Here is a 13,403-nt window from a genome sequence, read left to right on the forward strand (position 1 = left end):
TTTGTAGAAGCAAACCCCGAGAAGAACAACACGTGTAAAATGTCTCATGTAAAATTTAATGGCTACATATATTTCGTGAAATATCGTGCTGCATTATATATTCACATTTTGTTTATTAAATTGGTATTAACATCAGAATTGAAATATGTATTATACTTAGTTTATACACTAAGTTACCATGAAATTAGATCTTTTGTGTTGCGATACTTAGGCTACACATATTAATATGTCTTATATTCAAATCTCTTTTAAAAATTTCTGTACAAATTTATTTATCCTGTTATTCTCTTGTCACTATTATGGTTACACATAACGCCAATGTAAAAATATTCACTAACGCTCAGTCAAATCCCGTGGAGTGACGTGCTCCATAATCGAACTCAGCGATCCTTATATATAAATGAAGCTTCATGTACAATAGCGTAAGTTTTCAAAATAGGGGCGAACAGACAGACACACAAATGAAAAGTTTCTAGCCCCGCTAGTTCTGCAAGGTTCGACCTATAAAGGAAGCTTTAGCTGTTATCTTGTAGTTGGTGTAAATTTGGCTTACTACTTATTTATAACTGTGCTCTTATCTGACAAAAAATATATTCTTGCTTATCTGCATAACTAAATGCAGATGGTTGCTTTTCGCTACCAAACAAAAGACAGACTCCTTATAAAATTGTTTCTAATATTTAGAATCTAAGGAAAATGTCAGCATGTTTCATCTGGATTTGTGTTCCTACGTTGGCAGTCCTGCTGATATTTTACAGTTTGACAGATGTTTCTAAACCCGACATCGACAGTGTTATCACATCCTCAGTCAGTGATGCCAACACACTAGGCGCCAGAGCAGTACCAACATTACAGCTAGTATTCATTGTAAGTTTATTTTTAAATAATACAATTATTCAATCTATTTTATTTAAAAATGTTATTATTTTTTAATGAATTTCCATACGTAACGTCTTCTTAAATAGAAATATGATATCAATTTGTTAAATTCATGTTACGCTGTAATCGTATCATGTAAATGAAAATAAAGTTTTGTATGTGTGTGGCTGCACATATCTTTATATTTTCCTCGTAAATATTCTTAAGTCATTAATCTTGAATAATAATCACAAAAACTCCATTTATTGGTTATTAAAATATGTAGACAGTAACAATATTAATAATGTTATATCAGAGTTCACCAAATAATTTGGCTCCTCTTGCTTGTTATGATTTTAGCGTAACAATATCTGTGAATTGGGCAAAGATATCAAAATGAGCTGAGGAATACGATTTAAATTTTTTTTATTTCATTTAGCTTTGGTTTTTGCGATTCCTAAAATAGATGTTTAGTGTCTCAACTTAGCAAGCCAAAATATTAACCTAATGTCTTGACACTTGCAACAACTTGTTCTCCAACTTATCTCTTGAGTAATCCCTATAAACCTACCTTTTGAGAATTATACTACTATTATTGATAACAGATTTTGTAAAGTTATTTTTAAGGCTTCATTTCCTGAGAGCTTTTAAAAATTGAAGGAAGCAATAACATTTCTAGGACCTTTAGTTTCTTACTAGCGACAATTATTCTCTAAATACGTTTGTGGAAGGAGAGGCGAATCCCCTATTAAACTTTATCCTGCCTGTCCACTTGGTTCTCAGGTAAATATAAGGAATTTCAGTAGGTATAGGGTCGATGGTACGGAGAAAAAGTGCATATAATATTTAAACTAATGTCACATATTGTAGAAAATGAAAGGAACGTTTCAAAATGTTACTTTTAGCAATGCTCTACAGTGCTTTCTTAAAAACTTAAAAATGCTCTTAAAATGTTTTTTTTCAGAATTTGGAATATTTTTACAGTTCAGCCGTCGTGGAATTAGAGGCCCTGCATTTACCTACCCGAGTAGCCCTTACCATCCCCTGAATACCAACTATTGGCCTAATGGTTGGGTTGAGCTCACCGCCGTAAGTCTATAACTATATATAACTATATATATATATATATATATATATATATATATATATATATATATAAAACAATTATTGGATTTCTTGGTATAAAATGTCCTTTAATATTTCGGCTTTGCCATTTTCAAAAAGGTATAATAAAAAATAACAAAACAGCAAACGAAATTTACAAAAGTAAATAAATAAAAATTTACATAGATAAATAAACAGGATTTTTTGAACATGTGATTAACACCAAAGGAATATCATGAACAGAGAAAGAATTTAGAAAATGAATTTAGAAAAATATAATAAAAACAATTTATCATTTCATCTTTTATTTAGACCAAAGGGTACTTTTGATTTTAATATTAACTGATGTGCCTGTTCTAAATTTTCTAAGTAAATTTTGTTTCCATCTTCAGGTACTTTTCAAATACCTTTCAGTGAAGAACATTGTTCAAAATTTTGTTGGTGGCCTACCTAATGCGTGTTGTGAAACCAATTTTTCATCCTGTTTTTTAGACGAACAACGATGATTATGCAATGGATATGTTGGATTGACAACAAATCCATTGCACATAAGAATGAATGTATATATAACTATATATATGTAAGAAATAATAATACAAAATAAGTTTATATACTACATAAATATTATTTATATCCTATCATAATAATTGAATATAGTCAATATATCAACATAATCAATATTAAATATATAATCAAGTTGCCCATATTATATATTTAATTATATCTTTAAATCCTGAAGGAGCATAATATACAGACATAAAATAATTTTGTTATTTATAAGAACCACAGAAATTATGGGTCAGTACATTTAATTGAAATCAGAAGTTTAAAAAAAAATCTGTTAAGCTTTAGAATTTAAAATATTTTCAAAAATATTGCAGTATATGATAAAAAACTGTTTGGTCTTTGAATTAGAGAAAAGTTCTGTAATATGTCTACTCGTGTCTTTAGAAATTAGTTAAAAGAATAAAAATTAAAGAGAGTCGCAAGTGGTAACCAAAATCGTATTTGAATAAGAAACCAATAAAAAAGCTCGTCTAACAATGTTAGTAAAATGTTGTAACTTTGTTACTGTACGACAGTATACATTATAGATTATATGTAAAAAAGTTTGAGTTAACATAAATTTACTTAGACTATATTGAGGTACGGTTTACAATGCCACTCTAACAATATAAGGAAAAGTTTAACTAAGAACACAGCTAAATGTACTACACATTTAAAGCTAACTTGATACTTTTTGTATGAAATCTACTTGTTTTGCATAAATATTAAATTTTTTGTGGTTTTTTACACATCGTTTATTTAGTAAAGCGTACAGGATGAAAGCAATGATTGGGATGATTTTGAAGTTATTTAGGAAGTCAATTTGTTTTTTTAAAGCCTGGCTATAAATTTTGGTTATAATCAACTTTCACACCAATCTATAGCTATCTTAATTTTCTTAAAGGACTTTCAAACAGTTTTAGAAAATGTTTTCGTAGGTAGCCTAATAATATTTTCATAGTCATCATCATAATCATCATCATCATCATCTCTCTCTCTCTCTCTCTCTCTCTCTCTCTCTCTCTCTCTCTCTCTCTCTCTCTCTCTCTCTCTCTGTGTGTGTGTGTGTGTGTGTGTGTGTGTTAATATATATATATATATATATATTTTTTTTTTTTTGCTCAAATTTCTAGCACAAGTGTTCCTTGTGAGTAGGTTATACTTAACATGTCTCTTTGTTTATCAGCTGATTTTTATGTATTTTTTTATATCTTATTTATCTTTATTTGTTTATTTATTATTTATTTTCATGTATTTATATACATGTGTGTTCAGTGGAAGCCAGCACTCTATATATGTAGTACTGATTTTTTCTTTCAATTAAGTAATTTTTTCAGAGAGGTCATGTCCAAATGTACAAACTGGGGATGAAGTGCCGCTCCTTGTACAACGGCTTTCTGGACCTCATATACCGCAAGGACGACTTACAGGCCAACAGCACTCTGTTTGCACGGACTATGATGAGTGCGAGTCAGTTCCTGGCGGGGTTGTACCCTTCTCGTGACTACCAATTGTGGAACAAATATTTACCCTGGCAACCCGTGCCGATATACCCTACTTACAAGGATAACCAAAAGGTTTGCTGTATTGGTGCTTTTAATTCAAGAGCATAAAAACAAAAGTACAATATTTAGAATGTTGAGACTACCTTCCACATCAAATTTTGCTCAGTGTATCGTTTGAAATCTGAAACTATCGCATACTTGACTCGTGAAATCTGTACTGTACATTTGACTCATGCAAGAAATCAATTAAAGTTAGTGACAGAGCCAGATAAGACGCTGCACTGATCGGAAGGTGACATGGAGCTAAACTCAATTTTATTGCATCGGCCCTTACCGCCATTGGTACGTTATGTGCAGTACAATTAGTTTAACTTACACACTGAATTCTTGATCGTAAACACTCCCTCGGATATGTCTATTTTTATCCTACTGCAGTTTATAATTTTGTTTTTGCTTTTATTGAATTTTTAACACTGTATAACGTTACCATGAATGTAAACTAAAGATTTATTGCCGTTAAGAGGATAATTAAAAAAACAAGTTAATAACTTAACAATACGTACTCTGAACATGTTTGATGAAACAGTCGGACACTTTAAAATTTAACGCGACAAGATAATAATAGGATAAATTTTAGTGAATGTGCGAAACGAAGTCATTCATGAATATGAATTTTCTGTTAAGAGCGCAACCAGTTCAATGCTTTCCCAATAATGCAGTATATCGGGTACAACGATTATTGCAAGATAATCGGATCAAGGAACATCGAGCGTAGCTGTTACTTGGATGGGTGATCGCTGAACGATCCTGACCTTGCAAGCTGCCCACCTGCCCGACTATTGGTGGTAGTTCGGAAGTCATCTTTAAGCCGTTGGTCTCCAGATTAAGCCCTAACTTCGCCTGGAAATTAAGGTTTCTTTAATTTACTTTACAACCAAAAGAGGAGTCGCGCTAAACCAGAGAGAGTTCCGAGAGGAGGGGATCTACAGATTCCGCACTGATTGAATAGTCCACATTCGCGGGAGACAATTCACTTTACCAAACTTAGCGAGACACCAAGGGTAAATAGGGGGATAATCCTAATAATATTTTAAATACGAGTGCCTTTGTTTATTTTTTTTGTTTTCGAGCGTAAACTATTCAACCGATTGTACTGATATTATACATAAACATTCTTAAGTTTTTAGCTTAGTCTCTAAAGTTGTCAATTATCAATTTAAAGAGCCTTTTAAATGTGATCAACTGTTCTGTTATAACATTTTTTTATGACAGTACGTCCATCTGTTTAATTAATTTACCTCTATTTTAATTTGGTTACATTTATCGTGTGAAAGAATAGAGTAAGCTTGATAATAACAAAAACTCTTATTGCAACCCCTTTTGCAACTGCTTTAGGACATCTCTGTTGTAAGAAAATATCCAGATAAGAAAACTTAAAGTTTTGTAGTAAAAATAGACTTATAACTATAAATAAATGTCTTGCAAATATTAAGTATTACTATCTAGCTCTTGCTATAAATTTTAATATTATTGTGAAACTCATCTTATTATTATTTATTTATTTATTTACTGAAGTAGGCCTCCCAGGCTTGTATATGAATATTATTTCTTCATCGGGGAAAAGAAAAAAATTATCTATGGAACAAAAATTCTAAAACCGGAGTAAATTAAAATCGGTATAATATACACTATTTGACATACTTTCTTGTGCAACAACAACAGACAACAAGTGAAACTCAACTTGGTGTCGGAAATATCATTCACTCGAAATAAATTTAAATTACCTGGAGAAATATCTAGGTTAAATAAATTAATACGGTTGCAACCACTTAGCATAAGAAACTTTCAAATTACATTACTGTATATACAAAAGAATGTTTTTGCTGGGTTTTTTAATGAGTTTAAATAGTTTTAGGCACAAAATATAGAATCATCAAGTGAAATTCAAATTTTACTTTAAACTTCTATATATATATATATATATAACTTCTATATATATATGTATATTTAATTGCGCATTCTTTGTTTAAAGTTGTTTTTGACAATGGATATGAAGAACAATACAATAATTAGAGTTTAGCTCTTTATTAAGTGCATGTTTTACATTTAGTGTGCATGGAATAGACACACAACATAGCTGCTGTGGTTCAAGATTTATGCATGTCACAATGCTCTTGTATTTTTGTGTGCTTTAACTTAGATTGTAATTTACCTAATTGTAATTATCTAGGTTAGTCATTCACCTGATGAGGATGTCGGATTACAGGTCTGGAAAACTCGAGTCGCTGATTGTATTGTATCACTGAACGATGGCAAATGTCTGGAAAAAATCCTGTATCCCTCATAATTGTGTAGTGTAGTATAATATTTTACGTTTTCACCATTTTATTTACCAGATTGTGTTAAATTTTTCAGATCGCGTACGCCATGCTGACCATGAAGTGTCCTAGATTTCACGAAGCTTGGAACAAGTCTGTAGCAAAGTTTCTCCTCAAATATAAACAAAATATTACAGACTTGCTAGAATACGCAAAACCTTTTTCAGGAATTGAATTTGATGAGTCTTTTAATGACACAGAGTCGTCCTGGATGACAATGTTTACGATGTCGGAGTCTTCCTTTCCGGTAGTAAGTTCAATACGAATCATGTAACCCGAAAAAAGTAAATTTTCTTTTGTTTTAAAACGCATTTTTTGACGCACCGATAACGATGTGTCTTATTAAACAAGATGAGTTGAAGGAAGCCGCCTTGTCAAACACCAAAATTGAATCATAAATTTATCAACCAGATGAGATTTAATTTAGGGTAATAGAGTTATTTCTAATTCACAAAATTATGAACTTTTCAAGATGCTTCTAAAGACTGATGGAATTAAAACTTTGCGATTAATGAAATAGTACTTAGGAGAAAACATTTTTTTTAAATCTTCAGCAAATAGTCATAATGATTTAGTGCTCTGGTTTCTCCTGATGTCTATTCGTTGTTTAGATTAGAAAACTTATGCCAAATAACTGACTAAATGATAATCTGAAGGAAAGTATGTCCAATGAGGCTTGCAAAATAGTTTTTAGGTAATAAGTTATTGATTGGATACGTTTATTATTGCCTGTACGAAATTTGCTCTCAGTTCAGCGTTGATCACTTTTGTAGTGGTAAGTGATATCAATTTGTTTGAAACGGGTTTTATTTAGAGTGGACACATTATAAATAAGATCATATTGGTGAAAAGATCCTTATAATTATTTATGATCGAGCTAAGTAATTGGGAAAATGTACGAGAATCAATTGTAAAGAAAATGGCTGAGCGTTACAGAAATCACTCAAGGCGCTAAATAATTAGTTGATGTCTGTCTGTCCGTAAAAAAATAAACTCATCGATGTACTTGATATTCTTTATGAAGCTTAATCTTTTAATCTTTATGCAGAAAACACCGAGTTTGATGATGGGCGTGTCACTTCTGAGTATTAGTGAATATCTTTACATTGGTCTTATGGTTAACCATGATGGCAAAGAGAACACAGCAGAATAAATAAATTTTAACACAAACTAGATTGCAAACATAGGACATATTACACACATGTAGCCTGACTACCCCAACAAAAACTCCTATATTTCAATAGTTGGCATGTTTTATTAAATAAAAAAGTGGATGTTGCAATATTTTAACTGTAGACTTTAAATTTGGTATGAAACTTTATTTCTACATACATAAGAACAAGATCATATTCATAAGATGGTGCATGTCTAACGTGGAATTTAGCTGAGTGTCTTTGTATTTTATATCTCAGTAAGCTAACACAACTTCTCCTTTGTTTGCCGGGAGATATACGTAAAAACTTCTTCTCTGTATGATCGTCTGCGTATTTGTCTGAATACATCTCGGTAATGAAATAACCATAAAACTCTACAGATGACGTCAGCGAAGCTTTTTACACCATCTGTGTGTCTATTCTTACCATTTATTTTTAAAATTTTATACTTCAACGTGATTATGATATCACTTTAATCCTATAAATAGTGACCCTATATAAACATGACTATTCGTGATTTATGTTTTACCTAACACAGAGTGAAACAACTAAGATTTCAAAGATTTCATTTTATTACTAGTGCATTGTAAAGAAAAATAATAACATCTATAATTGTAGCAGATTTCCAAGAGACAGAGATGTGAGATGGTCCTGACTGCTTGAACCAATTTTCAATGTATTTCAAAATTAATAATCCATAACATCTGCATTTAATATATTTTTAATTCATTACCTTTTAAATTACACATGGCATGTAAAATTACACTAGCAGTTTTGGCGACTGTTTGAACAAAGTATGCAATAATACAAATACAAAGTTCATTTGTAATTCGAACTAGTTCCAATACATTTCTTCAATCTCTGTAGTTTTTTAAATAAATATTTACAAAACTGCACTTGCAATGAATAATTGAGGCAAACTTTTAACAAGGTTTGTACAATTACTTGTCCATTCAACTATTTATGACATATACGTAAAAATTAAATGTATCCGCAGTTTATAATTAGGTAAAATAAAAGAATTTATATGAAGCATTTTTAGTACGTCAAATCTTTACTTCTTAATACTTTATAGCTGGTATAGATATACTTCAAGTTTATGTAGTAAAGGCAGAGTATTATTAACTAACTACCTTCATACTTCAACAGATTGACGAAGGACTTCCACTGCCCAGATGGATGGACGAAGTCTATCAGCGAAACTTGACATTCTTGACCCGCCAAGCAATGTGGGCGGCTTCTGTGGGCTCGGACACACAGATTAGATTAATAGAGGGTAATTTATTAATATTTTCTTGTAAAACATTAATTAACACAATCGATACCGCTAGTAAAATATGATGCATAATGTGACATCCTTTTTACAGTCAGACTTTGACAAACTTATTTTGGTTGTACTATACAGGTAGTAATTTGTTACATTCGTTAATTGATTAGACCCAAAATTACCCGAGAATTTCACATAAAAATAGTTTCTTAATCTTATCTAAAAAAATATCTGGAATCAAAAAATAGCCAGCGAGAGGGCCCAAGGGGTACCGAACCCCCAAATTTTCAATGTATTAAAATACTTTATTTGAAAAAGATTATTATTATTATTTAAATAATTCAGTATTAATAACCCCCAACAGCTTTTCTTGGCTACTTTATTAGCTGGAATATGTGGTAACGTAATGAAACTTAATTTTTATGAATCTATTTTATCTCATTATTTAAAAATAGTACTCTAATACTCATATTCTACCAAACAAGTTTGTTTAGTAATTGTTATGACTTTGTGCTATAATTGTTTTAGTATATTTGGTTGTAAAATTTTTATCAAATAGATAGTTTTAACTGTGTTCGGACCGTGGTATGTTATTGTATTTTGATGAATTATTAATAAACGTATAAATATTATTTATTTTATTTATAATACACAAGTAACATGCACGATGCTCGTAAAGAAACTAACTGGTGACATAACATTGCTATGTGGATTTGGAGCATAAAAGTGTTTTTAATTTGGTTTCAGCTCATTAGAGAGAATTGTTCTAATACCTCCCACCCTGAGTGATCAAATGAGATATTTATCAGGATTTATTATGAGGATTTAAAATTTTAACAGTGTGAAAACGTACAAAATTTAAATAAAAATAATAATACAGATTAGTAGTTCTAAATAAAACAATCAAACTATTTTTTAGGCTTACGAGGAATATTAGAGGTTGCCACTGATTATAAAATATGATAAATATTTCAAGGGCTTTCACTTATATGATGTATGTGCCGGATTGAGTGTTTTATTTTCATATTCCGTTATTACAGAAAATAAAAGTCTATATCTGAAATTTAAAGTCTTATGATTTTTATGGCTATAAATGTAAAATTGTGTTTTACATTGCAGGTGTATATTTTAAGGAAATGATGAGTCTAATGAGAGCGAAGATCGAGGGTACTCTACGCCCAGACAGGAGGATGTTCTACTTCTCCGGGCACGATTTCACCCTCCTGGGGTTACAAGGTGTCCTGGGATTGGCCCACGATCCATCTTGCCTCCTCAAATCCAGGCCGGGATCTGCCTTAATTTTCGAGCTCCACAAAAATCTTCAAACTGATAGGTTTTACGTTCAGGTGAGAAATTTACAGGATATGAAGTATTAACTCAGACAACTCCTTGTAGCATTTTTAATTTACTTTACCAAATTGAAGGAAAAGTTAAATACTCGTACAAGTGGAACGATAAGTTTTAGTGTTTGTACCAAGTCAAACAATCTTCGAATGATCAATAATAATGTGGCATACAAGGATTTATTATTTTCATGCTTATTAGTCATTATTATTAGACACCGGCATCAAGTAATCAGTATAATTGCACATTTTCTTCAGAGAATCTTGCAAGGAAACTTTAAAAAAGCTTCAATGTTGGCTCTTCAAAGCCTCTACATGTTAGAGACAACTGTACTTTGCATATCTAAATGTAAATTTTGCATGACAAGTAGTTGAGACATACATGAAACAAGAGACAGAGATATTTATCAAACTGAAAGACACAGGACTGTGGCTGTGGCTTACGAACACTAAGTCCCACAGGCAGGAGTTCGATTTGTCGACAAATTGCCAGGATAAGTTAAAAATGACTCGCCGCCCAAGGCGTTGAAAGCTCGCTTGGAACGCTTTTTCGCGTCTCAAGCGTTTTATAGTGCTGACGAGTTTGTGAAATACGACTGGGCGACTGCACAATCAGTATACTGACAACTGGCAGTGAGAAAATTGGCAAAAATGAATGTTGTATGAGAAAGAGTGCTGTAAGTTTGACTGGGGTTTCGATGTGGTGTGAATTTTTTAACAATTAGAAAATGTCATATAGTCCTTTGACGATTGCTATACATTTTTGTTTGTTCTGAAAAAAAAGTATTTGATTTGATCTGGGCATTTGTAATTTGTATGTACAGAATGAGTGTTTGAAATATGTACAAGTAGCTGGACAACAGGCAGAGACAGGAATTCCCACCTGAAGTTTATGAGTAATTGAATTCGCTCCAAGTAACAAAATATTTACCGTAACTGTACCAACAATAATACTATCGTTTACATTTGAAAAGGTTTCTAATGCACTCATATGGTGTAATATGTTTTTAGAGGAGAATTCAAATTCACCTTAAAAATGAGTAACTCTGAAGACCTACCAGACTGTTTTCATGACGTTTGGTTTAGATTGGTATTTGTGTTTTTAGCTTCTTCAGTGTGATTTATATGACTTTCACCATAATTAACGGATTCATTGTTAATAATCGTTAAGAGAGATAAATAACTGTTGATGAAATCCTTGCAATGTATAATATACAATTTAACGGCTTTAGTGGGATAAGAAGTATGACAAAATATTATGGGGGTTTAAAAAATTATAGCAGGAATAACAGGAATAGAATTAATTTTAAAATGGTGGTTACTTAAAATGGATAAAAAAATATCAAAAAGTGCTACGAATAATCTTACAAAACATTTATTTATAGAAAATACATCAACAAATTAAATAATACTTTAAATGCTGGCCAAGCATAGCCAATGTCAAATGTTCTGTATTATAAGTAAAAATCTGAAGTTTAAAATAATATGTTAGCGGTTTATTGTCGCATTGTTGAATTGATATATTATTGTGCAGAAACTTGAGATCAGAGTATAATAAATACGAAAGCCATTTGCATTTGCCTTTTGCTTTTCAGTAAATCAGTCAGCGCACTTTGATTAAACATTTATATGTTCTCTCCATGTTCCAGGTATTGTACGTAGACGGGTCATCTCCAGACAAGACGCCATTAGAACTCAACATCCCCAGCTGTGACTCTCCCTGTGACTTTCATCTGCTGTTAAACATCACTGAGAAATACACCAACATCACAGACTGGAAGAAGGAGTGCCAAATTATAGACGACTAGGGAATTGTTTCTATTTTTTTTTTGTCTAAATGAGAAACTAACTCTTGTTACAATTAATTTTATAATACAAAAAACTAATGAAATAAAATTTAATTCCAAAATATGTAAAGTTTAGTTTCTAAACAATCTGTTTACGTTTAAATTTTTATAAAATACAAAGTATACTGCTTGATAAGTAGTGTATCGCAGATAGCAAATACAATGTTCACACTCAAATATTTCTTCAAATTACGCCAGGGACAAATTTAAAACGTCTGATGCATTGTAAATTATTTACACTGTTCTAAAATAAACCCTAACGAAGAAAGCTGTGAATGTTTTCACATAAGATACTCCAATCTGGTGGGCTTCCTTTAAATTGTGATATGGCATTTTAGTATGATGCCTCAACGATCCATTCTTCCTACACTTTTGTTGGAAAAACAACAAGACTTTTATCACGATAAACCTTATAAGCGATTATTTTGAAATTTTATCTGAACTTAATAAGGACTTCCCTTTTTTAAACGGAAACAGATAGCAAGTAGGTGGGTTTTTCCATATACCGTAACAGGCTTCCTAGCCCTACGTGTAGTGTACTATGTATATTTGCTTTATCGGGACAAGACAAACTCAACTTTGGTACTGAAAATATTTCAGACTTGAAGTATATGAAAAGGGCTAAAAGTAAAAGCTTTTTGGGCGAAGTAGGTTTCCGAGACCTATATTTTTCTATTTTCTTGACCGGGGCTACAAAGACATACAGCCTTTCGTCATAAATATAATTGATTAGATAAAGAAATGCTCATACACGTGCCAAACGTAATAAAAAGAAAGGTTATATTCTGATCCTCTAAACCATGTACACCTTATTTGAGGTACGTGTACCTAATGTGCGCCTACCTGCGTTTAGAAAATATCCTGGGATTTAATACCACATTATATGTGCTGTTAGTAACTAGTATTAGGACATCTTCGTGTGAAACCGCAAGTAATATAACTATATTTGTAGAGAATTTAGCTACAGAATAAATGTAAAAGATTACACTTTTTTTTACTTGTATATTTATAAAAATATGGGTTGTAAACCAAAAGAATGCAACGCTACATTGAATGGTGGGTGGGGAGAATCCAAGAAGGTAGGTAGGGTGGGAACTTTTACGCCTGCTTTTCCTTTTTCGGTTGTTTTACAAAACACATTGACTGGAAATACATGGAACTCGACTAAAGGTTAATGGTTTACTTATAAACGTTATTGAAGCTTTTATATTACCTTTGGCTTTACGATATTTTTGGGGAAGGAGGCATTTATTTTACACCTATACTCCCATGATTTCATCTTTCTACCGGCATTCGAGGGAACTTTAACTGGTGTCTGTCTGTTTGCCCACATGATATCTCGAAAGCGAATTTAACTTATATACTTAAAAACTGTAAATGAAGCTTCAAATATGAGAAACA

The 13,403-nt window shown here is 31.6% G+C and overlaps 1 protein-coding gene across 1 annotated transcript; it reads left to right on the forward strand.

The window, feature by feature from the left end:
• The first annotated feature begins 595 nt into the window (after nucleotides 1-595).
• On the forward strand, nucleotides 596-12,064 carry LOC124361536 (prostatic acid phosphatase-like). The gene is made up of 7 exons (XM_046815600.1): nucleotides 596-867; nucleotides 1,843-1,947; nucleotides 3,846-4,085; nucleotides 6,429-6,641; nucleotides 8,695-8,821; nucleotides 9,932-10,158; nucleotides 11,805-12,064. The coding sequence occupies exons 1-7, from the start codon at nucleotides 697-699 to the stop codon at nucleotides 11,961-11,963; spliced, it is 1,242 nt and encodes a 413-aa protein (XP_046671556.1). The 5' UTR covers nucleotides 596-696; the 3' UTR covers nucleotides 11,964-12,064.
• Nucleotides 12,065-13,403: the final 1,339 nt, after the last annotated feature.

This window comes from Homalodisca vitripennis, chromosome 4, assembly GCF_021130785.1.
Source record: "Homalodisca vitripennis isolate AUS2020 chromosome 4, UT_GWSS_2.1, whole genome shotgun sequence".
Lineage (NCBI taxonomy): Eukaryota > Metazoa > Arthropoda > Insecta > Hemiptera > Cicadellidae > Homalodisca > Homalodisca vitripennis.